Below are 25,930 nucleotides of genomic sequence, written 5' to 3'. Positions count from 1 at the left end.
AGAGTGGGCTCAGAGTCGTGTTCAAAGTGTGAAGAAGATGACAATTTCTATGTGATTGCTCTACACAAGTTAATATCCAGCCTCACATATAGCTAATTTACTATTCCATGTTGAGAAATATCACAAACGTGTTAAAAGTGTGTTTATGAAATTAATCTTTCAAAAGTGTACAATAAAGGTTTTGTAAATGCAATTTCAATCTTTGAGGCAAAATCTCCATTTTGTCAATGTTTGAAAAAAATCATAAATATATGGAATTACTTTCATAAAATGCATTTCCATTCATATGCTACACCTTATATGCATAAATATTACTGTTAACCACATTTAAAAGAATACTAGCCACAGCAAGTCAAGTTTTAAATGAAAAAATGTTTACCCATCCGTTTTGACCCACTTTTCCTGCTTAATAGGAACACACAACAAAAAATGGACAGAGGAAACAGTAATGTAGCTGGTTAGAGAGTATGAAATAATTCTACAGAAAAATTCTATGCCGGAAAAAATAAATTTCATGTTATTATATCCAAGATGAATCAACTGATATTCTCTATCGAATTTCAATTTGATAACTAATGGAACACTTTTGAAGTTCCTACCGGTTATGTTTTCAAACATCATATTCTACTACTCACAGGAACTGATTTATTTAGTTAGGAAAAGTATACCACTACATGAATGTAATCACTTTTTTCCATAATTATCACATTTGAGCCCACAAATTAGTTGGAATTCATTGAGGCTTTCCAGAGGCTGGCAGAGAATTATAAGATGACGAATTAATTAACCATATCTAACAAATAATATCACCAAATTGGTATTGGATTGTTAAGTCTGGCATTTTATGTTCAAGGAAAGTCTACGATTCGTAGGATACTATTTCACCGATAGAAAGGGATACTAACATAGTGAACACACGAAAACAATTATACTTCAAGCCGTAATTACTATGCCACAAGATGCATGAATGTGCAATACAGTTTACGGATCATGTATGATTTGCTATGCTCACGATGAAGAAAATCGAAATAGTTGAAAAACTGTTTGGATGGTTCAGTTCGAGTAGCTGTGATGAAAATGAGTTCCTTCAAAACTCAAGGGAAGTAGCAATTAGCACTCAATCCTTCGTCATCATGTGGATACGTCAGAAACATCGATTCCACAATGATAAATCAATGAAGTTTATGAAATTAGTATTCTCAAATTCAGGTAACCTACGATGCATTAAAGAGTGACCATTCTTCTCACCAAGTTTATGAAAAATGTTCAGTCTCAACTATATTTACATCTCTTTCAAATTCCAGACAAAAATTGTTTCTATTGGATCCGATTTACCCTTCTTTCGAAGACTCGAGGAATTTCTTTGTTCCAATAACAACGCTGACACCTTTAATACACCAGAATTAAACAATAACATAAGAAACCACGTACCTCAATTCAAACCAAGCCCGAAATCATTTGTCCAAGCAAATATTCATGCCTTTCTCTCACATAAAAAAATTCGACGGGGTCATCACATTTGTGCAATCAAAGCCTGCGTAGTCAATGAAATAAACTATTTGAGAAATTGACTAATGCTTGACCTTGACCATAAACTTGTCACGAAGCAGTTCCCTCCTCCGATCTTTAGTGACCATACATAGATCTGGCCGACTTCCGTGACGATATTGCATGATCAATCGGCTTGTGACGTCACTTTTTGGAATCCAGGTGTTTTCCCAAGTTTTAATCCCTGTAAAAAAACTAATCAATTTCCCGATCAGCAAACTCATACATAATTACTGAAATGGCTTCTAAGATACTATGACTTTAGCATCTTGCCTCTTGGTTTTAGCTAAAGGTGAATAAAATTACTATTGTTTTCAAACCGAAGGTAACACTATTTGAAGGCTTGTTATAATATGAGTTCCTTAAAGTACATTTATTGACGTCATTATAAAATGAAATATGGCTCTTGAAATCCAGTATTATTTCTTATTTCTTACATCCTGTTCTTATTTCCTGGCGCAAGGGAAAATAAAGGTGACGTAAAATATATTTAGGTCTCCTATTAAACGACATCCTTTTTAATAACAAATTGTAGCTTTTAAAAATTATTTTAATACTATTCCAAAACTGAAGAGTATATTGCCTTCGAAAAAATATTTCAGTGTATATCACCATGTTAGCTAAATACTGCAATGTTTTATTTTACGAAATTAATTTCATTGATGTTATCGTATTCAGTGGAACTTATAGGCTTACTTTAAGGTTGGCTATAAATTTCTCGAAATATAAAATATATTTCTTTTTAATTTAACAGCCAACTTAATTTAAAATGTATTTAAAAACTTGATATATCATATGTTGTCGTCGTAATAGCCGCATACATGCCAGCGATGCCAGCTTAAAAACAAACTGCCGCGCTAACTGCGATTGTTTCCACTCATCATGGTAATGCCGTCTCTATGCTTTGAGTCTTGACTTGCGTGGTATTCTGGGTATTTTGCCACGAGTGCAATCAGTGCAATGATAGCTCGTTTCCTGCTGAGAGAACGGTAACGAGAAAGTAAAAGTGGTCTGGTACGTTGTTTTTAGGATTCTCTGCATTCTATGTCGCTTTTGAGTTCATTTATCGTCCCTTAATCCTAGGTGTTTGTAATCTGGATCCCACATTCGTGAGTTTTAATTATCAATGCCATGTAACAAGGCGTAGTGACTTGTGTTGTCAGATTTGGTACTACTCATTTCTAACGTGTTTACTCTTACATAACCTACTTATTTGCTATTGTTTGCAGTTAGTGTTTCATTTATATGTGACTACTTTGTTTAAGCTTGCGTCACTACAGGTTATATTATGGTTGCAATGCGGCCCTCGAATACATTCTGGATTTAAGTCACGTATACTACGTGTTGGCGAGTTGATATTCGTTGTCTCAATGTAACTTTGTTGTGTTCTACCAATTGGATTTTATACCACACGGTTGATTGTCCTTTGTCCATCATTTATAATCTTATGATTTTTAGGATGTGCTTGAGAGTAAAACGGATAAATTGTGGTTTATATTATTGGTAATAATATGGGTAGCAGTTTACTTTAAATTATGAGCCATTCCCACATGAAAATAAGTAGCGTGTATTGTGTTAATTCGATTGCAGTCGCTGCGCTTTCTCCCGCCCGTAATATTGTTAAGAATGCGACATAAGTTTTGAATCCATATCATGGTGAAGATCTGTTGAAAATTAGTATTCGATAAAAGTATACTGTGAACGCCTTAGGCATATTGAAACTTATGCCGTTGCTGCTGTATTGTCGTGTACTCATTGTGTCTACGAATTTCTACCATTTCTATCGATATTTTCCGGTGTTGTGTCAGTATTATTGTGTAAATTTAATATGTTAAATATTGAATTGGTACCGGGATAAATGTGTTGTCACCAATGAAATTCCAGGTAGAGTGGGTAGATGGTAGGATGTGCTATGATTGGGCTATTTTTTTTCTTTTGGTCTTTTCATCTATTCTCTGATAATCGGGAAATATATATATTTTATTCACTGAGATAGGGCTGTAGTCAGCAAGTTTCTGCATATATTATTTTTTTTGCTATTTCCTCTGGCCCTTGATATGAAAAGATGTCCATTAAAGACCATAGCTATGTCATTATTTCTATTTCGTTACTTGCTAATTATACCTTTTAATGTATTGAATGAATATTATTTCGCCCTGGTTGTATGGAAGTTGTAAGGACCTTATTTCAACCCTTTCAATGGCTTTGTACGCCTTAAAATTACGTATCTGTAGCTGTAGCATTTTTTCATGGAATGACGAAAAAGTATTCAGATGCCAATTTGTTAATCTTTATCTGTCCAATTTCCTTTCCAGGATTCCGGTCGGAAAATTTTCCCTCTAGAACCTCCTGAGTCTCAAAGTGAGTATTTTGATCAATTTCTTATAATTCTGTCTTCTGCAATAACAGTGTATGAAACTGCTTAATTCCATTTTATGTTATGCCGTTGTTTTTTTTTAAACAAGTCGTGTCACCCAATTGGTGTCTCAGTTGTGCTTGTGTTGAAAGTTTGTGTCATCATTTTGATGGACAAGTTAACAAAAACGGTGATGATGAAATATTTTGCCTTGATGCTTTTTTTTTTCGGTCGATCGTGCCATCTATGCGTAGTATTTGTTTTGAAACTGGTTAAGGTGGTAGTTTGTCGTGTGTAGCATGTAGGTAATTATTATCAAGTTGTCTAAAGGGATAGTCTCAATTGCGACTTTTATTGTGGTGAGTGAAATATTGTTTTGTATGTGTTTCCTTGGTTTAGGCATTTTTTATAGCCTTCAGTAGCACCATTTGATCGTAAAGTTTTATAGTAAAATTTATATACAGGGTTGTAACCGTGTGAATGTAAAATGTGTTTCTAACGCTTGAGGTGAATCATACTATTGAAACGTTCATATTCATTGACTAAATGGCTTAGAAAATCTAAAGATTAAGATTATTCACATTTTAAGCATTAAATATTTTATTATTTTCATGAGAAAATCACCATCTCGTGAGTGGTAATAAACTTGTGTAAGATTGTATTCCAGTATATGCTCCCAATGCTCCCGAGTGCTCCCGCTTCAGACACTACAGATTTGTGGTCCACTTTCACTCCTATCACTACCTACTGGATCACGGTTTGAGCGATTGTGGCATTTTATTAGTCATTCGTTTTGCTAGTACGGTCTACATAAAGAAATGGTGTAGCCCCCTGTACTTTACTGGTCAGTAATTTAAATGACAATAAGAATATGGCCCAATATTTATCCGTGTGGTACACCTCAAGAAACCTTAGTTATCCATTAATGCCCAGAAGATTTTTTTCTAAATATTTTACTTTCCTTGCTTAAATTATGATATAAGCCATCATATCTGATGAAGGAAAAAAATTTTTTGTTTTTTTTTTATCTCTAACATTTGCATTGCTTAATCCTATATGTATCTTATGATACATATTGGCTCTTGAGGGATCAACAATGTACAATATCATGAAATTTGATTCATGCATGTTTCCGCTAAATAATTCATTGCTTAAGTCTTCAAGTGGTTTTTTATACTATACTTACAGTTTTCATTTTATTATGCATACAATTCGTAATTATGGTAACTGCGTTATTACCATTCAACCTCATAATGTTTTGGAAACTGTTTCATTTAACCTGAGCAGACCTCCGTTTTGATTTTTGAAATGCAGTTTTTTTCTGGAAGGTTATACTCTTAATTCTATTTTCACAAAGGGTTCCATGGCCACGCAAGTTTCTTTTTGTCAACTCTTTTAGCAGCTTTTCTGATGTGAATAAGTTGTCAACAAATATTTTTGTGTCTGGCGGTAACTTAATCTCCTCCACTTGTCCTAAAGCTATATCTCTTCCTTGACCTAGATCTGTTCTCTCAAGGTTGGTATTAGCTCCAGCATACAGCTCCACATGATAAAAGTAGGCACTAGATTCGGCAATAGGGTGGTGCAAAAAAACTCATGTTTCAAATTTCGTGTCGCTATAGTGCGGAAAAGTTGCGATACGTTAGTACAAGAAAAACAAAAGAATAATTAAAATCGGACGTCATCTTCCGATCCCTCAAAGCACCTGAAAAAATGGCAAAAATGAAGAAAGTTTTTATCTTTTAATACTATAGCAAAAAACAATTACAAATAATATAGGTTATATTAATACATACATATTTTTGGTTTTATACGGTCTTTTCTGATCACACAAGATCATTAATAATGTATTAATCTTGCAATTTAGCTGTTTTTCAGAGTTTTGTGATACGTAATTACCTTAAAAGGTAATATTTCATGTTTGATTGTGCAGCTCTTCCTTTGTTTATACATGATTTAATCATAATTAAGCAACCCAGAACTCACTGTGGAGAGGTGACTGCACTTTGAGTTCTACCCACACCCTCCATCCATCCAACCCTTGAGGGTTACTGCTATTTACAATAATTACATTTTTTGACCTCCTTTTAAATTTTAGCTTTTGAAAACTACTTTGTATTGCGATTTAGTGGTGAAGTCTGACATAGTGGACCTTGATTTGAGTAGAGCCCTAATAAATCCATCTCTGGATCGATAGTCACAAAGCCTAAGGGATGCCTCCGTTACCAATTTCACACACGACCCCATTGGTTGCGTGGGATATGGGAAGTTAAAATGTCCCAATCTTGTTTATCGCCTGATTCAATAAGGGAAGCTATTTCTTCATTAGTAATTAATTTCCTAAGAAGAGGTGGAGTAGATAGTTTGACTACATTCCAGTCAATCAATCCTATGTAGTGAGTTACTTTGAAGTTCTTAGTAGGAGTAATGAAGTTTACGAAGTTTGCCTTTTACTTAAGTCTGTCATCCTTAACCCTTAGGTGCATGCTAAGCGGGGATTTTGCCGCATTTTTCAAAAATTCGAAATAGCGCGTTTACTGTGAATGGATCACTTGTGGCATACTTTGTTATTCTATTTCTGTACTTTTCCCTCCACAAAGAACATATGTTTGCATCAATTTGACGGCCAACTATTGCGTTAGAATCTTACAAAGTGAGAACGACGTAACTTCAGGTGATTTGCCGCTAGATGGCGTTCACCCGATACTAAGGAACTTCTGATAATCTGTCGTTACCGTGGTAACTTGGAAGCATAATCCTTTTTGCAACACTATGTTAATATGTTGTCTCGTATTTATTATATTTTTGTAAGCATTTGCATTATCATTTCTTCACTATTATTATTTGTAAAATTTATCTCAACCTCAAACCACAAGTCATAATTTTAAAATTTCATCTTCATACTCAAATATGAATTACATTGGTGTAAAAATGCGTTATTTACTCTTTACTAGTAACTGAGAAAATAAGTTATGCACGTTCTTCATAATATACTATGCATTGGAGTTTGAAGGTGAAGAGTCGGAACTTGATATATCTACCTGCGAGAAAAGAACATAATGCTGAAAAGGCATTATGACAAGATTTAGGAATCGTAACCTCCTTATGGATGTAAATTGTATTTTGATTTTATTGAATTGTTAACAAATAGAGCCGGTGGTGACAAATGTAGAGTATATAATATTCCAAGGTGAGAACGTATTTATCACCCAGATGAGTTCTAACGAGTGCTTCAAAAGCTTGGTAATGAAGACGGGAGGGGAGGGCAGGTCAACCACGATAGGGAGAATATTTTTTTGATTTATCCCATGAAAGTGAATGGGAGGAAGAATGTATTTTAAGACGCATTACATTCCAGCGAGAGTTATCAGTCTGATGATAATAATATTGTTAGCCACCCACATAATTTCAACGTTTATCTAGATCAACGGAAAACAGTGAAACGTTTTGGCTGAACTCTTAGATACAATTTGCAAACACCAGAACAAAAGCTAAATACATTGTTCGTGTTTCACCAGGGCCAGCATCATTTCCTAAGAATGCCTCAACGGAACTCGAATTGTTGCCGAAAACGATTTTACTGAACGTAATTGAAAAAAATGTCGAGAATAACACCTTTTATACTGAAGGAAAACTGTCATCTCATGTGTACTCGAGAATCAGAGGTTGCATCACTACTTTTCGTATAATAATAATGTCTTTATTTGGAATTAAATACACTCTCTCTGTAAATAAAAGTTGGAAGGCAGATGCTAGAAGAGCTAGTAGAACATATGGAACAGGCATGATGATTTGCAGAATAGCGTTTGGGATAGAATGAATTCGAATGGGAAAATAACAGCAAAGCATTACTATTCAAGTCTTGATTTAGCCCTTTATTTGCTAGAAAATGGTCTAACTTTGTTAGGTACCGTGAAAAAAATCCTTAAACCCACAGAGAGTCTCTACCATGTAAAATTCGATAGGCTGCACCTTCATTTCTTGGTATCCAGGATACCTGCACTCTTGTTTTGTACTGCACTAAACGAAACAAATGTGAAATTCTTTTGAAGTGCTTTCTATGTTGCACTGCAAAGAGGACATCAAAACGAACTGTAAAACCTAAAATTGTTCTGAACTACAACTCAGCTAAGGGATTCTGTGGACCAGAAGTGTGTAAATTATTCCCCTTCAAGACGAACACGAAGGTGGCCTCTATCACAATTTCTCCGGTTTTTTATATGGCTACTCTTAGCGGCCACGTGATTTTTTTAGCTAAGAATTTTGAAAAAAATCCATCGAAGACCAAGAATGGAGTTCATGGAAGCTCTCATGTTTAGCCTTGTAGATGAACATTTCAAGTCCAGGGTGAAAAAAGGTACTCTTCCAGCAGACACAGGCTTTTCTAGCAATGAGACTTGGGAAAATTCCTGAATTATCTGCTTCTGCACATGAACCTCAATGTAGGGCGGGTCTTTGTTTTACACGTGAAAAATGTAAATATTATGAGACTGTAAATATACGAATGTTTTCTATTTATATGCAATAATCGTTCCACATGCATTAAAAAAATGTCACGAATGTCATTTCAGAGGCAGTGATGGCCAAAAAGGATGAAAAAATTGAAAAATTAATTTTGCTTGCATAGTTTGTTATTTTTAAAATTTAAATGATTGTATTAACGATTTGGCATATCCATTCCCTTTTTTGGTTGTGTTTTTTTACTTTATAGTGTCTAGATTGCCGTATGTTTTCCTTTAGAAAAATTAGTCGAAGTATTTATGAAGAAATTTGCATATAATTATGTCATTTTTTTGTTTATGAACGAATGGGAAAAATATTTTAAGCGCTTTTATTTATTAGAAGTTACCAAAATACGTTAATACACCCTCAAATTTAAATGTATACTTGGGAAAATCAAAAATGTAAAATTGCGGCAAAAAAGCCACTAGCGTGCACTGGCGCTATACTTGCGGGCGCGTGCACCTAAGGGTTAAATGCTCTTTTTAGCCCTAGCTCTCCAATGTGCCTTCTGTAAAAAAAACCGTCGCCATCAATACATTCTCTGTGTGATCAAAGTTAGAATTCTGTTCAATAATAGATAGAACTACTTCCTTTTAATATTCAGGTATGTATCAAGAGGTTTCCATTGCTCTGTTCACACGAGTCATAGAGCATGTGAAATTGGGTCCGGATCACAGTTTGCTAAGTAATTTGCAAAGTCAGCATTTGCGATTGCTTGACTAATGTCAATAAGGTATTTTTGGTCCTTGCTCAAAATTTATCTATCAACTGGTTGAATTTCATATTCAATTGCTTGGAAATGCAGCATTGGAAGCTTTCCATAACCATTCAGATTAGTCTGATTGGCCCATTAAATGATTTTTGGCTACTTGTTTCACCATCTAAATACTGAAAAATATGACAGAAAAGTAATTAAATGAAATGAAGTAAACAAACATCCTACTGCAGCAGGGGTCCAATGTTTTCTACGAGCTTTCTAATAGTGCAACCTTTCCATCCAATGTTGATGTTCGTGCCATCACAGCAAACTGACTCTTATTACTCTAATGATGCTCCTTGATCAGAGAGATTAGATTATATGGAGACCACTATATCTTTAGCAGACACAGAGCTTGGAGAAACATGACTCAAATACACAAAATCTGGTTCTTTTATTAGAGAATGGTGTTCCGCTTTAACTGTCTGACAGTTCTCCTTCAATTCAATAATTTCTATTACCGTGGTATTGTATATCCTACTGTCAAAGTATAACCCGTGTAGCTCACCTAAATCAAGACGGATTTGCTGTAAATCGCTTATAATATTTCTCTTTTCCCATCAAATTCTACATCAGTCAATGCACTTAGAAGTATATTCTTTAGTTATAACACCATTGTCTACAAGTACACTTGATGTTATAGCAGCAGCTGTATGGTGAGATACTCCGTATTGATCACAATGAAAAGATGTACTTTATAATTTTACCCTCACTTGCCATGGTGATTTATATTTTTTTTGAAAGTACTAGGCATGTGATCTTTCTAGTCTACAAATTTCTCCGTGATTGTTGAACTTTGCGTTTTGTCATTTAAAACCTCAGCATCTTCACTTTTGGTTTCAATAGGGTTAACTTGCTGCCTTTTTAAAGTGTGATTTTGCCTTTCAATTCTATTGGCCAGTTTTTTTAGTCATTTTTGATCTAAATAGCTATTAAAAACTTCACAAAAATTATCCTCAAGAAATTAATACAAAACTCTGAAAAATCGGCTAAATTGTAAAATTAATTCATTTTTAATGATCTTGTGTGATCGGAAAAGACCGTATAAAACCATAAATATGTATACATTAATAATAACCTAATTAATTTGTAATCGTTTTTTGCTATAGCATTAAAAGATATTCATTAAATTTTATTTTTTTTACAGCAGAAAAAAAAACATTTTTTGTCATTTTTTCAGGTGCTTTGCGTAATCAAAAGATTAAGTCCGATTTTAATAATTCTTTTTTTGCTTTTCTTGTACTATCGTATCGCAAATTTTCTGCACTCTAGCGACACGAAATTTGTAACTTGTGTTTTTTCGCACCACCCTATTCGTCAATGCTCCATAATTAAAACCCAAATGTTACTGGTTTCCCTAAAATACATGGCTTGCAGCTTGTAGCGTTGAGATGCTGTACTTTCCTGAATCCAGGCGATCGATCAATTTGGGGAATAATATTACGCATTCTGATTGGCAATGCTCAAGATGCAACTCTCAGACTAAATAATAATGTTTATTTATTCTGTATCTAATAACATAATAATATGCGGAAGAGTTCATTAATATCACAGTGAATTGCATGAAACTTATCCAAAAATTTAATGTGAATTTCTCCATCAAGAATTCACCGCACCAATCGAAATCTCTGATGCACTAACGCACAATTTTCAACTTACGTAAATTTCGACTTATGCATAGTCTGCTGGAACGCATGTCTTACATAACTCGGGGGATGCCTGTAGCTATGAGTTAAAAATTGAATTTTTAGTGCCACTTGTACCCAGAGGTATCTTTAGATATGCCAAAACTTTACTGAGTAGTTTTGTCATGAGATTTAAAGAAAAATTAATATCTTTTAATAGATAATGCTCCTCATTATTTTAAAATGAAACAGAATAAAAATCGATTCAGAGAAATCTGATTAATAAGAAAGTTTAATTTTCACGTGATCATACCGTTGCAATTTCTATGTAGTTCGTTACTAGACATCTGTAAGTGAACGTAACAATTGCAAATTTTGGCTGAAATTATCTCATTACCTTGTTAACCAGTTGAAGACTTCCTTTTTCATATAACGGAAAGAAATTGCGTAAACAACAAACAAGAGAGTATTTAGGAATTTTTAAAGTATGACATATCTATAGATACGTCTTGGCTTTAATGGGTTAATATTAGATCTCCATTGGACATCATGATGGGATTCTACAATAGACCGATGCTTGTACTGAAGAATTTACCCACTGGTTTGCAAATCTTGTAGCACCGAAGGGATAATCTTTAACTATAAGAGGGGATCATGATACATATAAAAGAAGATAATCCCAATCAATAACACTGCTTAAATATCTTATTAGAAAATTTTCATTTAAATGAAAAGTAAGCCTAATTCACAGCACTGGACTACTCTTAAAGACCTGTGTGATTTATTAGGTGATATTATTTTTTTGGAAATAATAAATTGTTCATGGTATAATTCTCTGCCAGCCTCTCCAATGCCTCAATGAATAGCAACTTTTTGTAGGCTCAAATGTGATACCAAAAAATAAGTGAATACATATTGTGATATACTATTTCAAGCTAAAGAAATCAGTTTCTGTGAGTAGTAAAATTTAATGCTTGAAAACAACACCAGCAGGAAGTTTAAAAATTGTTTCATTAGAGTGGTGGCTAGTGGTAATTTATCCTGGGTGTGCATTAAAGGAGATACAGGATGATTTATTTATATTATGCTAATTATTATGTACGAGCATCGTATTTTGTCGTAATATAATACATAGCTCATGCATGACAAACCACTGGTACATTCTACCCTTAAAACTGCATTAACAGAAGTAATATAAGCATGCAAATGAAAACAGTTATTCTAACCACACCTTTACAAGTGACGGTAGGTGAAATCCATTCTCCTTTCCTTCTTCTGAGCAAACTCCTTTATCACCTTGTCATTGAATCCTTCAATACCATCCTGGAATTTTTTTTAAATTGGCAACATCGCCAAAGCAGTGAGCCTGTCCTCATCCACCTGGCTAAATAAGAATATTTTAACATGTTTAAGGGTTGAAAAAATCCTCTATGCTTCACTAGTTGTCATCGGAATTGTCGCAAGAATTTTCAGTGGTTTATTTGTTTCACTGAATGTGTTTTGAATGTTATTGTCAACCATGAATCCTAGTAGGCTATGACACCCGAGACTTTCCGGAAGTCCTCATGCATGTAAATTTTGAAGCTCAGTTTTCAAGCTTCATTTTCAATTGACTCATTGGTTTTGAAGTTAACAGATATTTGTGTAGTTTAAAACAATTTTTGTCGTGTAAACAATTTGTTTTCTAAAAAGTGTTAATAATAGATCTGGCTTTCATATATCGAAATTTCAAGCTATTGGAAAAAAAGCTATGAGAATACCTAGCACTCAAAGCGGGACAACTTGATTTTACAAGCAAAAATGGGAATTTTTTTAGAAAAAATGAAATACTAGAAATACCAATGGGCAAAAAATTTGTTGATGTAAATGATCCAAAGTAGAAAAAAATTCTCCCTAATTTTCTTTTTGTTTTATTGAAATATTGCCTCGTTTGGACGATAGAGTTCCTCAAACTCGGGTGTGTGGCCTTTTTTTGTAGACAGTAGGATCCTGGGCACAGGTGGTGTAGGCGGCAGCTACACTACCTGTGAGTCACTCAATAAACATGTGCGTGCCCACTCGCGTCGTTTTATGAGTCTGCTCCCAGCGTCCATTTGAACAGCACATTCCCCCTGCTTACCTCTTCCCGACCGAACCCCCTCAAGTGATCGCATTGACCGAATTTGCACCTGGAGCGATGCCAAGGGATAACATACTTGCGGTGAATTTGCCAAGGAGATAGCTGTAGTGTTCAGAGCTTCACATCACATCTATAAGTGGACTGGATTTTATCCTTCTCGTAGTAAAGGAAAAGTTACATTTCTTATTTCATTCATCTTTACGTGTGCGCTTGCTAGCATGTGTATATGCACATGCCACCACCGCCATTAGTTATCAACTTGAAATTTGATAAAGAATATCGGGAGGAGGAGTGAAACGTTGAGTGAAAATGTTTTATACAAAGCAATACCCGAGAACCACCACCAACATACTTTAATTAACACCAATATTGTTGACTTTAATAAAAAAATTACTATTTAATGTGAAAATGTTGCACATTCGAGGGAGGAAGCATCTCAAGAAAGCCATTGTTTAACAAATCAGAAAATGTCAACCATATGAAGAAGATTTTTCTATTTACTATTTTCTATGCATCAAATACTATCATTTTTAAAAAGAAACAAATTTGCATAGAAAATATAAACATTTACAAAAATTGACAATAATAGCTGAAATACAATGTAATATCTTATCAAGGAGTCCTAAGTGGTGTTGGGCGATATTGTGTGTGGCAGTGTGGGTAAAATCTGCCATCACTCGGAAGGGGAGGGGTGCTAGGTTGAGGGTAGGAATAAGTTAACTTGAGTTAATTGATCCTCCAGAGTAGGTGGCAACGGACAACTTACTACTCACTGGCTCATAAACCTGTCTGAGTTTCGGAGGAGGATGGGCAAAAGGACAGGATAAGTGAATTACATGAAGAATTTGGAGGTAGAACTAACTTAGAATACTCAGGCTCTCGCCAACCTTGAAGATGGCAAACCCAAACAGCGAAGTCTGGCTCCCAAAACTCCCGACACCAAGTGACTACATATAGTCTCCCGTTGGTCTTCCTACTGCAGGGGCTTTAGGGGTTGTCTTCCTCCCCTCCTGCAAAGGCCCTCCTCCTGCCTCCTGCCTCCAAAGGCCTCCACTGCAGTCTACTGAAGTAATTAAAAAAACATTTGGGGCACTAACAAAAGTAACTTATTTTACGTTCCAGGATTGCCTCTTCTGTATTGGGAATTGGAAAGTCAAGGAAGGAGTGATTACCCATTCTAACCACATTGTGTAACCTATTTGGTAGTTGGGAATGCATTTAATCTATGCTTTTCCATGAATTTTTTATTATTGTGTGACTTCCTTGCTTGAAAGATGCATGCCTGCCTGAAACCAGATTTTATCTAATAAAATAAACAAACTGAGTTTCAACGTAATTTATTGTAAAAATGGATAGCAAATATTTCTTGTGTCACATTCATAAAAATTTTTTGCCATGGTATACTTCGTTCTTATTCCCAAGTATACACACTTTCTGAAAGCTTTTCCGAAACTAATTAAAGCGAAATCTCCATTTTTCTATTCATCAAGAAATAGTCATATGTTTGTGTGTACGAAATAGCATTTGGTCACTTGAGGCAGTGTCAGAGGCCAACATTTGTCAGCTATAATGAGCTGATTATTTTTTCTTTTGTTGTAAATGGAGTTTTGAAACATTCCATTTGTCATGCGGTCTGAGAGACCACAGCGTTTTTAAAATTATGAATGCTTTCAAAATGACTTGTTTATGCCAATAATTCCTGTTATCTTCATATTTTTATGCTACAGATATCTTAATCAGAATAAAGATAATATCAAAGTCTCGAAAACTAATGCTTTCTATTTTTTTCCGTTAATATCCGACTTTAATTCGATTAATAGTGTGTTAGACCACATGCCACTCCTGCGAAATGCATCAAGGAAGGGAATGATTGAAATAGGCTCAATTTTTTCCAATTAATTACCCATTTCAATTTAATATTTGTCTTTATTTTTAAACATGGCAAAATGTTGAATATTAAAACATATTATAAGGTGTTTTGTACACCAGTTTCTTATTCTGTTTCAAAGAACTCTTTTTGCTGTAGAATTGACCCATATAGTTGATGCATAAAATCGAATATAAATTTATGGTACCTCAGCAGTTAAAAACATAAAAATAAGCAAGAAAAATGTCTTGAAATGTTCATAACTTATGTAAAAAAACAATATATTATTATTAATGCTTTTATTTAAGAGTTCTCTCTGGTCTCATTGAGAGCTTTCTTCGAGAGTACACAATCTTTAGGCAATAACAAGGTTTTACTCCTACTATTACTGCTCCATTTAAGAACTGGTTTTGAAATCCACGTATCCACGAGATAACATGTACAGAAAAGTGGTTTGCACAAATACTTCAAAACCACTGCGCGACATCAGAAATCAAAATTTTAAGGCACCACGCCTCTTAGTCGCGTCTTGCGTATGTTGCCTGGGTTACAACTGTATCAGTGAACACGCAGCGCGATTGCACACTGCGAGGATTCAAAAAACAAGACCACTAAGCTCTTGTGAATGCAGCTAGCACGTGGTCACTTCCGTTTTACGAAGGGGATTCTCGTGGAAATAATAAGCCTAGTGTGTCCTACAATTCAAATGCAGTAATTCTGGTGGTTTTGCATCCAATTTAAATTTTCATAAAGATCGCTGAGAACACTGAGCGAGAGTGAAATTCGTGCACGGATAATTCGCAACACGGATATACCGCAGCCGGATAATCGGTAGTCTGTTGTAATTTCAATTTCTTAATTAAAGTGTTTATGGTAACATTTTATAAAAGCCTTCTGTAATTGTGAAAAGAGAAAATATTGAACAGGCAGTCTCACTAATATTGATAGAAAATAAATTTACTAATTTTTCCTTATCAAAGATAGGTGGGAGATTCATCCCCCAAAAAGGCTTTCTCTCCACCTTGTGTGTCCATTTTTAGCAAAAAAATTACTTAACACATTCCGTCCTCTGGGTTTTTTAAAGAAAATGCTCAGTGGCCGTCATTTTGGCAAAAAGTTGTATATTTTATTATTAACTTAACGACGTGATCTTATGAGTTGTGATTCTTTGTACATGTATTTACAATTTTTCTCAAAAGTAACCCTCCATTTGTTAAAAAATTGAAATAAAAATTTTCCTAGTATCCTGTCAATCTTGTGATACCTTGCTGCAATACATGTATATGATTCCGATATTTCTTTGCTTTTTGTCAGTACTGTGGCAAAAACCCGTTTAGACCAAATCATTTTGTGGGAAACTCTAATGAAAATAGTAATTCAGCTATTTTTTTTATCTGGAAATTTTACATTTGAATACAATTTTAAATTTTTAATTGGGCTGAATGAAATATAATAAATATCAACAATATTTGTGGCAAAAGTGGTGTTCCCTATCATGGATAATGCGACTGAGCGATTCGATAAGCTCTGGGAAAATTTTGTGATGGCATGCATAGGTTAATTAATAAAAAGGAAAATTTATATAAAAGAAGAATTATATTGATGAAACATCGTCAAACAAATCAGAAATTGTCAACCATAAGAAAAAGATTTTTCTATTTACTATTTATATTGCATCAAATAATATCATTTTGAAAATACACAAATTTACGCATAAAATTAAGAAGATGTAAATTTTATAAAACAATTTTGTTCAGCTGTGTAAATAATTTTCTCCATAACCAATTCTTGTGATACTTCAGAAAACACTCAAGACATAATCATGGGTCAGCCAGGCAGGTGGGGCAATAATATGAAGTGTCCTAGCAGACATTCTTCTTGATGTGCTATCTACACCTCTTTTGTTTTAGTCTTTTCTGTCTTTGTCTTTTAGTCGGGGAAATGTCTTGATAAGCCGTTGGTTTTGAATGAGGTGTGCTGGGATGATGGTTGTCTCTTCAAGGGAGCTGGAGTTATAGATATTGTTTAAAGTGATTCTAAAATTTGAATTCAAAAGTCGATAGAAGGAATTTTCAAAAAATATTCTGAGCATAAAAAGTAACGGTTCAGCAACAGTAAGATTAGTAGGTAGATTCCCAAATTTTTGTACCATGTGATGGATTTCCTTTCAGTGGGATAGGAAGACCTTTTTTGATCCCAATTATCGATGCCACTCACATAATTCTTATATTCAATCACTTCCTGTGGCTTTCTTGGTGTGCAACCAAGGATATGAGATACTTAAAAATAAACTTTTTTATTATACACTAGAGGACGCAATAAACTTCAAATCATCTTCGTATATCAAGCTATGTATAGAAAAATCAATTGATCTTCGTTCGTCTCGCCAACATCCGAAAACGGCAAAAGCGACCTTCTTCTCTCAACCACGGCACGGATTATCTTATCATTATGTTAGAAATAACTACATCAACGTATAGGTACCTACCAACAATTTCTTTGGTTGGTACTGTTTATTGGTTATCACTATTACATTCGGTTTTTTAATAAAACTTGCTTATGTTTGGATTTAAATAGTTTCTCTGATGAAGAAGCGTTTGCAGTTCTTGGGCCAATAGTTCGCGTCACTATTTGATTGTGAGATTTAATTGTCAGCTTTCTTATCTGGATTACCCGAGGGGTAGAGGCTAGCCATTGTGTTCAGCTCAAAATCCATTGCCTTCATCTTCATCTCGTGATCCCATATCTCAGTAATCTTGCAAAGAATCGCAACCTACCCAAGAAAAAATGTTAAAAAGATATTTATCCTTCTTATCCATTATGTTCAGTCGAGAAAATGGCAATTATTTTTGCCCAAGGGAAGACTAACAATGTAGTATATTCGCAATACCTACTCCTCCATTTTTTATGAGGCACTAAAGATTAGATAAGTCCGCTGTCTGTGGGTGTAAAGGCCATTTCCTAAGTCATGAGACGAGTGCGAGTTGCATCTCACGAATTGATCCACCATATTTTATTCAACACCTGTTATCTGAGAAGTATTTGTCCATCATATTGGACTGTAATTTCTGCAAGTTTAAAAAGGCATTAAGGAAAGGTTTGCTTCGTACGAGTATAATAATTTTCCCATTTCAGTGACAGAAGTAATTTATTTTACGTGTCAGGATTGCCTTCTCTGTATTGGAAATACGGGAGTCGAGGAAAGTTCGAATATCTATTTCAACCAGATTGCCTAACCTAGTGAGTAAGTACGTGCAAATGCATTTTATTGCAGCTTTTTTATGAATTATCCATTGCTGCGTGATTGCCTTACTTTAAATAAGCATGCCATTCACATGCATGATCTTATCTAATACAATCGACCAACTGAGTTTGAATATAATGTATGATAAGAACGGATAGTAAATATTTCTCTTATTATATCCAAAAAACGTTTTTTGCCACAGTTTACTCTGTACTTATTCCATACCTGAAAAACATTACTACGAAAATCTATTTCAAATGAAATCCACCAATTTCTTTTCCACGAGACGTAGTCCTATCGCAAAATAATTATACGAAATAGCTTTTCAACTACCTCAATCAGAGGCCGGCATGAGTCAGTTCTTATGAGCTTATTATTTACTGCTTTTGTTTAAAATGATGTTAAAATCTATAAGATACTCTCATCTTACCATTGAGAATATCTAAACTTTCATTTTTCAAGCAAGGGTGATTAAATACATGTTTTAGAAAGGCCATCTGTTTCTGTAAAAATGAGGAAAATATTCAAGATTATTATTGATACATAAAACTTATTTAAATATTATATTAATATTTGCAGAGAAAATAGGTTAGAATAATAAAATAAAGATAAAGTACGTCCTGAAAAGGCATTTGTCCTCATTTTACTATTCAATTTCTTTAGAGATGCAGACAATGCAAAATATTCCTAACAACCAAAACGAAACAATACCAACTGAAATAATTAAATCTCGAAAATGGATTTGCGTGTATTCCAAAGTCTGGCTGAATATTGCGAAGTCTTGCAAGTGTGACATCCAACGTTTTTTTTTCATTATATCCCAGATAGCACAAAGTAAGGGAGTTATCTGTTTCTTGTGATTTTCTTCGGTAAAATTGACAAGCAGCTTATCGTAAGGTACGGGGCTTATATTAAGGAAGGGTAAGATTTTAGAGAAGAATAGGTAAGAAATGCCATCAATGAGTCTTTATGAGAGCAAATGGTAACAGATTTTCCCGTAAATAGAAAAAAATTAATAACTGCAAGGGACCGGCTGGTGAAGATAAAAAGCATAATAAAAGTACATTTTTCTTGCGGCGAAAAGAAAAAAATAATGCTAAGTAGTTTCGAACGAATGATTTACGTATCCACAGTTCTGCACTCTAACTACATCACCACTGCAGCTGATAACTGCAATGGTCATAGTTACCAGTTTAAAATTCAATAACGTAGAAAAACTTTGCTGGTATATGCGTGAACAACTGAAACTATTCAAGGTCCACATGATACAACATTTATGAATTTTAATTTATGGCCTGATAACGCGATGAATATAATATGTATATTAGAGATTACCAAAGGCATTTTTATATTACTCTACGTCACTATTCGTGTGAAATTGTGTTTTTCTTCCGTCTGTCCTTTCTTTTGTCCGCTGTTTTGCCATCAGTGCATAAACGTGAATGATTTTCAAATTATGGACATTTAATGTTATTTCTACTCATGTTATAGAAGTGCCAAGAATGGAAAAATTATTCTTATTCGTAAATACCTTAATGAATACTCTAAATCGATAGAATAATCTACGGAAGTGCTGAAAGTTTGGCATCCATTTTGTCATTACTCTGTATGTTTGTCGGCCTGGCCGTCAGAAACCCATAACAAGCTTACTTGATAAGCGCCTTCTGTATTTCTTCCTTTCATCTTATATCAATGGTTTATAATGTGCTAGCTGGGATGCAGTAAGCACAATCCGAAATACCCTGTAAACAATACGCTGAATTTGAAAGTTAAGGATACGATCTTCAGTGAGCTACTCTTCAAGGTGAGGTGATAGTACAATTCTGAAAGAGAGTAAGACTATTTAGAAATCTCCATTACCATGGGGTGAGGTCCAAATAACGCTACATTGGCTACAGTGCAATCTCGAGGAAAGTGCTCCGGAGCAGCGGTCAACAGGCGATATGTTCGCCACGAGAATTTCTTTCCGAAGCGGTCAAGATTGAAGTCAAAACGTTGGAATGAACTAAGGCAGGCTAGCTGGATTACGAGATGAAGGAGATTGTTTCAATTGTGACAAGAGGCGATCAAGGCCATTGTATATTAATGGTTGTGGTTGAATATAATTAGAATAAACTTTATTTGGAAGTTTGTGGTTCCACAAAGGAAAACAAGGAACTTGGGGCTAATTGCTCATACCTAACCCCGCATACCTCTTGCTTTATAAACTCATTACCTTACTAAAGAGAAAAGTGGGTGATCTACAGTTTAATAACTTGTAATATATTCACTTAATATGACTAGCGACTATTATAAAACTTTAATCTGTTGTCTTTATTTCATATATCTTATTTTTCCGTCATGTTTATAGCATGAGATGATGTGCCTAAATATGTTCAGTCTTAAATCGTTTCTAGTGCTACATGCCCTTTTAATAGTTATGTCGCCTTCTGTGTGTAAAAGACGCTTCCAGAGGCATTTGAGTGTATTTTGGGGGAGATAAAGGAATGTGCACGGAGAGATAGAGCTCGCTTTACATTCATTTAAATCACAGTTAAATTAATATCCTACCTGTAAATGCCAGTGTCTTCTTGTAATTGGGATTACGAACAACGTAAGACAATTAATGTGCCAAAATATTCTCTTTATTGTTAATATGATATTTTGTGATTGATACTCAATCCAAAACAAACGCAATGATAACCAGGTTAAAAAACTTGTCTTTTTGTTTTCAAAGAATCAGGGGGGCACGTGAACCTGTACCCCTCCCCAATATCCCCATCTGTACTCTAGTCATCTGAGCGTTGTTCAGCCAACAAATTTTACTCTTTAATTGATGACAGAATAGTTTATTCTTATTTCAAGTAAAAATATTCAACGTGTGCTAAGTGAAAGATAGAAAAGTTATGCTCCAATATAATATGAGGCCACCTCTAATATCTGTGTAGACTTATTTTTTACTGAAGAAATTGGACGAGATCGTGTAGGTGAGTAGGACCATTATCGTGGAGAATTTAAATCTCAATTAATGCCATAAAAATAAGATAAGTGAAATATTGAACGATGTTGTCCATTTGACTCAATTTTGTTTTAATTCATGTACACTAAGTCACTGGCGATGAGAAATATCCAATAGAGATAAATAGGATATCAGGGGGAGATAAGAAGTGGACAGGAGGAGTATGTAAGGAAGATTAGCAGGGGTGGTGTGGGGTGATTGGGGCCCACGGCTGGGGCTCAAAATAGGGGGGCTAAAAATCTTAACCGGTGAGCCCTGCCTTGGAATACTTAGGAAATCCCTGCGTGGAAATGGATTTTGACGCCATCCTGCTTCTTAAAATCCTGATAAAAGTTCATGAAAAGTACAATTTTGTAAGATAAAGTAGTGTGAAAAGTGGAAATTTCACAGCTTATGAAATTCAATAATGTAGAAGTGCTGTTTTTTTCTCCACCTCCGATGAACTGGAGACAAAGGAACTGAAGACGAAGTGGTGGATTAAAAATTTGGTAGTCCAATGATTAAGTTAAGTAACATAATTTAAGTGATGGTGTATATGGGGAAGGCAATTGAGAGCTAAGGTAATTTGCATTTCTAAGAGAAGAGGAGGAATGGAGGAGGAAAACCTGGCGTAAGCATGCTTTCAATTTATGGCACAAAGGGGAATAAGACAGCGTTTCATAAGATGGACAAATTATTGTACTTGAATTGCCCTCTAGAAAGTAACCGAGCAAATATTGATAATTATATGATGTACTTTCACCCATGCCAGCATCCGCTATTAAGTTGTTACTCAGTTTATTTATTTACTTGTTAACCTTTTTCCCATTTGAATACAAGTGGGCAGCACTTTTCCACAACATTTCAATGAGTATGATGCGTTTTAGCTCACAGAGTCATCATCTGGTACAAGAATTGTTCATGAAATACTGTGGAAAAGTGTTACCATCTCTAATTTAAATATTTCAAACTTCCACCATGTAGCACCTGCATCTGTTGATTTTCATCTATTGTTCTTATTTCTTTTTTCTGTTTTTTCAGCAGCCTGTTTTCCCATCTAATCATGTCACCTAATAGATTTTCGAGCATTTCATCTATATTTTCATTCTAACCTCACTTCCCTCTTTATTATAGGTTTGGTAATAAACGATCAGTATTCCTGCTTGGTAGAAAACTGTCCCGACATTTTCAGTGTAGCTGTATCTATTTTGGTCTCCAGCTGAATTGTTCTTTCCTCATAAAAACGATGGTTGTGAGTGATTGAAGTTTAAATAAATGCCATTCCAGATCATTTTCCTATTTATTCTGGGTTGCATTGTAAGCCAGATATTTTTTCTCAAGTCACGCTTATGCTTTAGTTTTTATGTTCCCACTCTGCTTTTGACAACTTTTAAGGTAATAATTTGAAATTCATTCTTTTTCTTTACAGTCAACATTTCATCCTTTCATAGCAACATTGAGATCGTGTTACTCCTCGCTGACCAACGCCACCACACCTGATTCCCATTGGAAACTCCCTGTATTCTGAATCCAACATACTCTTAAATAATTATTTCATTCTTTCGAAATAATGGCAAGCAACATTTCTGCTAGCGGCGCTGAGCAATTTGTTGAGGAGAGGCTTTTAAATGGATTGTTTACTGGTCCATTGCTTCAGCATAAAGAGCTGTTGAACATGTTGGAAGATGTTGATGTTCGGTACATGCGGCAAAAAACACTTTTGCATGTTGGTGTGGGACTTGGAAAAACTGACTGGGTGGAGGAACTATTGGCGAGAGGGGCCGACACAGACATTACAGATGACAGTCAACAGAATGCATTGTCTTCGGCTGAGGAGATGGTGCGGCAGTTCCCTGACGATGTAGAACGCTCAAAAGTGCTGCAGTTGGTGACGTTGGTTCACAAGAGGGACCAAGTTATTTTGCATCGTCTGGAAGCATCTTCGAGTAGGAGCACTGATCATGCAACACCCGTGGCTAGCCCAGAATGTGATGTTGCATCTCTCAAGTCCTCCGTGGACTCATTGAGGCGAGAGATGAAATCTCTTGTGCGACAGCTGAGCTCATCGTTGGAGGAACTCAAGGCGCAAGTGTGTGGCCATGACACACCGTTGCGTTGTCTGGAAGAGCCCGTGGCATCAACAGCGGAGGATGTAACGTCGATCAAGTTTGGATTTAGTGGGGAGGCATCTTTAAGTCAACCTACATCCGATCCGGTCGTAGCAAGGCAGGAGTGTGTGGACGCCATGATGCAAAAGACGCGGATAGTGTATGGAAGTGGAGTTGATGAAATGCGTAAGATGTATGAGAGACTGTATGATGGAGATGAGTGTACTGCGTGTATTATTAAGTTTTTAAGTGGGGATGATCGGGTGAAGGTGATGGTGGACAGTGATTCTTATTACATTGGAGGGATGAAGGAGAAATTTGTGGATTTGGATGGGACACAGAGGAATGGGAGTAAATGGGAAGCATTTTGTGATTTTGAGAGTGAGACTGTATATTTGGGTGCAAAGGATTGTTCTGGTATTAGAGAGGAATTCGTATTTGCTGAGTTAGGTTGTGCCCTCTCACAATTATCACTGAAGTTAGTTTTTGATAATGAGGGGAGGCCACATAGCAGGGGAGATGTTGAAGGCGAGCTTGAGTGGATGAGGGCTCTAGAGGAGTTGGAGGAGAAAATGAAGAGGGGAGAGGTATTACATGATGATATCAAAGTTGCATTGGATGGGAAGACACTGAAGGCAAAGGTATGTTGGCTGGCTGCAGCTGTCCCTTGGATTATCGCTTATTATGGATCCACAGATGGAAGAGCTAGACTGCTGAAGAATTACCCTCTCCTCCTCTCTCTCTATTCTAACAATGTGATGGGAACACTTCTAGCCAGTGCAAAGGTGGGTATTATGTCTATTTCTTATGCTTTTTTCATTACATCATGGTCTTTATTAAAACATTGAAATCATAATAGCTGTTTTAGCCAATAAATCGGTAATTAATAAATGTAAATGTAAACAAACTTTTGAATAGTTGAAAGATTTGTTCGTAATTTAATTTTCCAAGATTTCCCAATATTCGGCCACTCGGTGGAGATAGGAATGGCATGCAGAGGTAAAATGAAAGTTCTGGTACATTGAATACATCCTTAGATATTCCTCTCATGTGTTCTATGAGGCCTATTACGAACGGCTTACCGCAAGCGGTGAGATACCGCCTGCGGTATCATACCGCCCCGAAGCGCGTTTACCGCCCCCGAGCGATTACGAGTGGCCACCGGTCGGTATCATACCACGGCTTAGGGGTCGGTATGATACCACGGCCAGCTACCCCGGTGGTGAGATACCGACCCCCTAATGGTGGACGTCTGTTTACATTTTTCGGGTCGAGCTGGCGTTTTTAAAACAAAATATCCGACGATAGAAACTCGGAAGCTATCATATTTTGTGTTATTTATAATATTAATATCTGAGTAAGCGTATAAAATATAAAACTGGAGCCGACTGGAGCAGTTGAACAAAAAAAGTATAATACCCATATAACAACGTTGTAGCCGTCTGAGCTGAGAGAGAGAGAGCCACGGCCGTAGGAGATGGATACGTTGATTGTAAGTTGACCCTCATTCATTTATTTAATTAGAACAATTTGGATGTTTTTTAATGTCCGCTATGTTTTTATATGCAAAAACATCTTCCATTTCTTCATAGGTTCCGGAAAATTCGTTGTTAAGGACTGCCTGTGCTGGTATTGTATGGTGAATACAGCTGTTGCTCGCCGCTTGGAGATTTCTACGAACATCTATTGTGGCAAAATATTATTTTTTCAACGTGATAACTTCTTGTATTGCAAGGTGAATACTACTTTTGCTCGCTGCTTTGAGATTTCTACGAACATCTTCTGTGCCAAAGTAGTGTTATTTTCAACGTTATAACTGCTTGAATAGTGAGGTGAATGTAACTTTTGCTCGCTGCTTGGAGATTTCTACGAACATCTTTTGTTTCAAAATAGTATTATTTTCAATGTGACAACTACCGTTAATCACAGTACCAGTGGTTGTAATGCACAAAGTTTGACGAGGTTGACAAACATCTGCCAAGAGCTGTAGTTATCACTGTTCCATTGTGGTTGGTTTTTAAACAGTGGTTTACGCTATCGAGAAGTGTCTGATAGTAATGTAAAGATTGTCAGTGGCGTGTATACCTTCGTCATTCACCGCAGAGATAACATTTTACGATCAAGCTATCAAGTTCAAAGCCATGTGTGAAATTTGTTTATATACTAGTATATCAATTTCGTACCAAGGAGTTGTTGTGAGAAAAGTCACCTGTGCCACTTGCGTAGGATAATGTGAGGATTAAAATCAGTGATTATTTAGTTGTTTTCATCATAGCGAGCTCTTGATTGTAATGTTTACGTGATGAATATAGGAATGGTAGTGACTTCCAGTTTTTGATGATCGTATTTGCCTATTTACCATTATCTATAATGGTGTGAGCATGTATCGATTGTGGATTTTACCTGAAATATTGAAATAAGTTGTAGCCTGTGTGTGTGATTGCCGAGGAACCGATTCGCGATCTCACATGTTTATTGTGGGCAGACTGTTTTGCTGTGGTTGTGTACCCGTGATTAAACCAAAGAAACGGTGAAAATCTGTGACATTATATTGAAATAAAATTTTATTGTAACCAGAAGTGAATATATTGTGTTTTTTAATTCTCCATTGCTTTTCATAGATAACAGCCAAAAGTTATTTTTCATTATTTTTAAAAGTGCCTTTCTTGTTCTCTGAATTTGCATTAGGTTTCCAAACCCCGTTACTTACACGAAAGGAATGCAGAGCAACAGATATTATGTCATTTCACAGATGTTGATTGTCATATTGTCTGTGATTAAGGCTCTCAAGCTAAGTATTCGTGGTGGATTTTCATATATTTTTTA

General features: G+C 35.5%; 3 protein-coding genes across 12 annotated transcripts in view; 1 reads left to right on the top strand and 2 right to left on the bottom strand.

The window, feature by feature from the left end:
• LOC124173172 overlaps positions 1-1,644 on the bottom strand; it is a 246,228-nt gene extending 244,584 nt beyond the window's left edge. For all 5 annotated transcript variants that reach the window (XR_006868420.1, XR_006868419.1, XR_006868421.1 and 2 more), the window contains exon 1: positions 1,432-1,644. The gene's annotated coding sequence lies outside the window, so the exon portion shown is untranslated. The remainder of the gene's footprint in view (positions 1-1,431) is intronic.
• Positions 1-25,930, bottom strand: part of LOC124173173 — a 386,795-nt gene that overhangs the window by 118,477 nt on the left and 242,388 nt on the right. The gene's annotated exons all lie outside the window — the stretch shown is intronic.
• LOC124173175 overlaps positions 2,497-25,930 on the top strand; it is a 144,316-nt gene continuing 120,882 nt past the window's right edge. Inside the window, exons 1-5 of one of the 6 annotated variants that reach the window (XM_046552687.1) lie at positions 2,499-2,562; positions 3,864-3,909; positions 14,031-14,110; positions 17,940-18,015; positions 22,426-23,889. In XM_046552687.1, the coding sequence (XP_046408643.1) occupies positions 22,567-23,889 (1,323 nt within the window). In that variant the 5' untranslated portion in view covers positions 2,499-2,562; positions 3,864-3,909; positions 14,031-14,110; positions 17,940-18,015; positions 22,426-22,566. Of the gene's footprint in view, positions 2,658-3,863; positions 3,910-14,030; positions 14,111-17,939; positions 18,016-22,425; positions 23,890-25,930 lie in introns of all 6 variants that reach the window. The other 5 variants (XM_046552691.1, XR_006868423.1, XM_046552688.1 and 2 more) reach the window with 5 other exon arrangements.

The sequence above is a fragment of the Ischnura elegans genome (assembly GCF_921293095.1).
Source record: "Ischnura elegans chromosome 13 unlocalized genomic scaffold, ioIscEleg1.1 SUPER_13_unloc_4, whole genome shotgun sequence".
Taxonomy (NCBI): Eukaryota; Metazoa; Arthropoda; class Insecta; order Odonata; family Coenagrionidae; genus Ischnura; species Ischnura elegans.
The sequence above is the reverse complement of the archived record's forward strand: the minus strand, read 5'-3'. Positions and strand labels throughout refer to the sequence as shown.